The sequence below is a fragment of the Pundamilia nyererei genome, unplaced genomic scaffold, assembly GCF_000239375.1.
Source record: "Pundamilia nyererei isolate P.nyererei 1_Seehausen unplaced genomic scaffold, PunNye1.0 scaffold00007, whole genome shotgun sequence".
Taxonomy (NCBI): Eukaryota; Metazoa; Chordata; class Actinopteri; order Cichliformes; family Cichlidae; genus Pundamilia; species Pundamilia nyererei.
Genome location: NW_005187408.1, coordinates 2,270,569 through 2,272,843, shown reverse-complemented (window position 1 = coordinate 2,272,843; position 2,275 = coordinate 2,270,569). Strand labels below are relative to the sequence as shown.

The following is a 2,275-nucleotide window of genomic DNA, read 5'->3' as shown; positions in this document are numbered from 1 at the left end:
ATATAAATAAAACAGGCAGAGAAAAATAAAGCGTGAGAAATTAGAGCATCAGTTACAATCAAAGAATAAAGGTTACTGCCATCATTGTTAAAAAAAATCTATAACTAACATAAAAATAAACGTGTATGCTTAATAAATATATGAATGCTGCTGCTCAGCTCATTTGGCTATACCTTGGCAATCAGTTTTCCTCATTCAGTCTGGTGCCAAAAGATTGCCCTACAGTTATAACTCTGCTATAATTACGATTTTAAAAACTGGGCAAAAATCAAGGATAAGCTATATACTACAACTGTAACAAAAAAGGAGCTGTCATCTATGTGTAGCCTAAATCTTTTTACAAAACACTGCTTACAGGTATAATACTTGTGATTTGGTGCCAGAAATATTTGCATGTCCTCTGTCTGCCAAGTTGTGTGCTTTTTCCAACATCTGAGAAGTGGCCAAGTGCAGCAATTATTCAGCAAAGGAAGAGAAAGACAGCAGAGATAAGCTGTCTTGCATGGGAAGATCTGCTCTCTCATGACACAGAGCCCTAGGAGCTTATCCTACATGTGCACAACAGGAAGCCAAAGCGAGTTCACCGCACACGAACACACGCGCGCATGCATGCATCAAAACCACGGCCTAATAAGATCCACGACATTACTATTGCAACTACAAAAAGCTCACTAAAGCAAACATTACTAATGGATTGCGCTAATTGAAGCCAGTCATGTATTTACGGTGACAGTTCAGTGAACCGCTGGACAGCTGTCACCTCGTATTTTTACTCAGCTGCAGTAACACAAAAGCTGATATCTGACAGCAAGTGAGCCTTAATGTGGAACATCAAAAGATCGAGGGAGACATAACCGTAGATCATCACAGTGACAGTGGACGGTCTGACTCACCGAGTGGTTGACTCCCCACATAACCACGCTCAGCAGAGGGTCGCTGGCACGGAAGAGCTTCACTTTTTGGGCAACGAAGTGTTTTTTCTTGGTCTTGGTTTTGCTCGCAATGGATGCGGCAATGCTGCTCGCCGAAGCCATCTTTAAGAAAACTGGCTGGTTTATTGCAGACTGTGCGATAATCCCGACAGCGTGTCTTCCCTTGAAGCTGGCACAGCGGCCACCAGCTCACGGTTCAGCAGTGTCAGTACTATTCATTTAGCCATCCCAGCAAACCAAGGTGCCCCGATTCTTTTCCTCATCTAAAGTCCCACAGAGCTCGGCTGTCGCTGTGGCCCTAGCTCGAAAGAAACTAACGTGAGGAAATACGAAGCGTTTAGCCTAATACTGCTTGCTCTTCTTCACTTAACCGTCATACGCTTCTCCGCCAGCCCACATCATAAGTCACTACTCTTCCTTCCTTAACTCTCGACTGGAGCTCTCTGCACCTCCTGCGATGTGAAGTCTCACCGAGGTAGCGTTAGCATAGCCGAGAATAGCTTGTTAGCTAGCAAACATCAAAGCTAAATTTCGTAAAAACAGTAAACGTACGGAGGATGAACAATTGTTAAGCCCCCGTGGCAAATGACCCACAGAACACGCGCTTGTTTTTTTAAATATAAAAAAATAGCACATTAGAGATGCTGAAGGGTAGCTAGACGCTTAGAATTACCAGCTAATATGAGCCTCCCCGACCTTCTCTAACCAAATGACGGCAAGAAGCAGAAGCGGACTCCGTTCACCAGCTATCGAGCCTGCAAGCTAACTACTGCCATTAGCCAGCTGCTCGGCGACTAGCGAGCGGCTCAGCCCTCTTCCTACGCGTTTGTACTTAGTCCACAGAGATGACAGGGCGTGTATCCTGTGATGTCTTTGCCCGGTTTAAATGAAAACATTGAGGAGCAAATATTTCGACGTTACAAGAATATCAACGTTTGGTCCACTCCCGCAGCGTTGATGTTCATGTGCGCTGCAACTGACAGCTCGGCGGATGGGAGGTGACGGGCTGAGCTTTGCAGTGTCTCCTGTTCTGATTCGCTACTACTCCTGCCCTCCACTACCGGGCCCATGATACCTTTCTGTTGTATTTTAATAGCGCAAGAGCCTTTCTATATTAGTCTATATTTGGCATTTGGATTTACCCTTCTTGTCAGCAACAAAAATGTTATAACTGAATGAAAACTATACACTTTTTCAGTGAGGCTGCCCTACATGACAGTTTTCTTCACCCACCCCCGTTTTTTGCAGCCTCTATAATAGTAATGGATTAGCAGAGACGTGCACCATCCAAGTCAATCCCTACTTGGTGTAGATCTGTAGATACGATTATATATATATATATA

General features: G+C 44.4%; 2 protein-coding genes across 5 annotated transcripts in view; one reads left to right on the top strand and one right to left on the bottom strand.

The window, feature by feature from the left end:
* The window catches only part of pip4k2aa (phosphatidylinositol-5-phosphate 4-kinase, type II, alpha a), a 27,365-nt gene extending 26,317 nt beyond the window's left edge, over positions 1-1,048 (bottom strand). For all 4 annotated transcript variants that reach the window (XM_005722498.2, XM_005722500.2, XM_005722499.2 and 1 more), the window contains exon 1: positions 894-1,048. In XM_005722498.2, coding sequence (XP_005722555.1) covers positions 894-1,034 — 141 coding nt within the window. In that variant the 5' untranslated portion in view covers positions 1,035-1,048. The remainder of the gene's footprint in view (positions 1-893) is intronic.
* Positions 1,049-1,358: 310 nt separating this feature from the next.
* The window catches only part of armc3 (armadillo repeat containing 3), an 11,459-nt gene continuing 10,542 nt past the window's right edge, over positions 1,359-2,275 (top strand). Inside the window, exon 1 of the mRNA XM_005722503.1 lies at positions 1,359-1,407. The gene's annotated coding sequence lies outside the window, so the exon portion shown is untranslated. The remainder of the gene's footprint in view (positions 1,408-2,275) is intronic.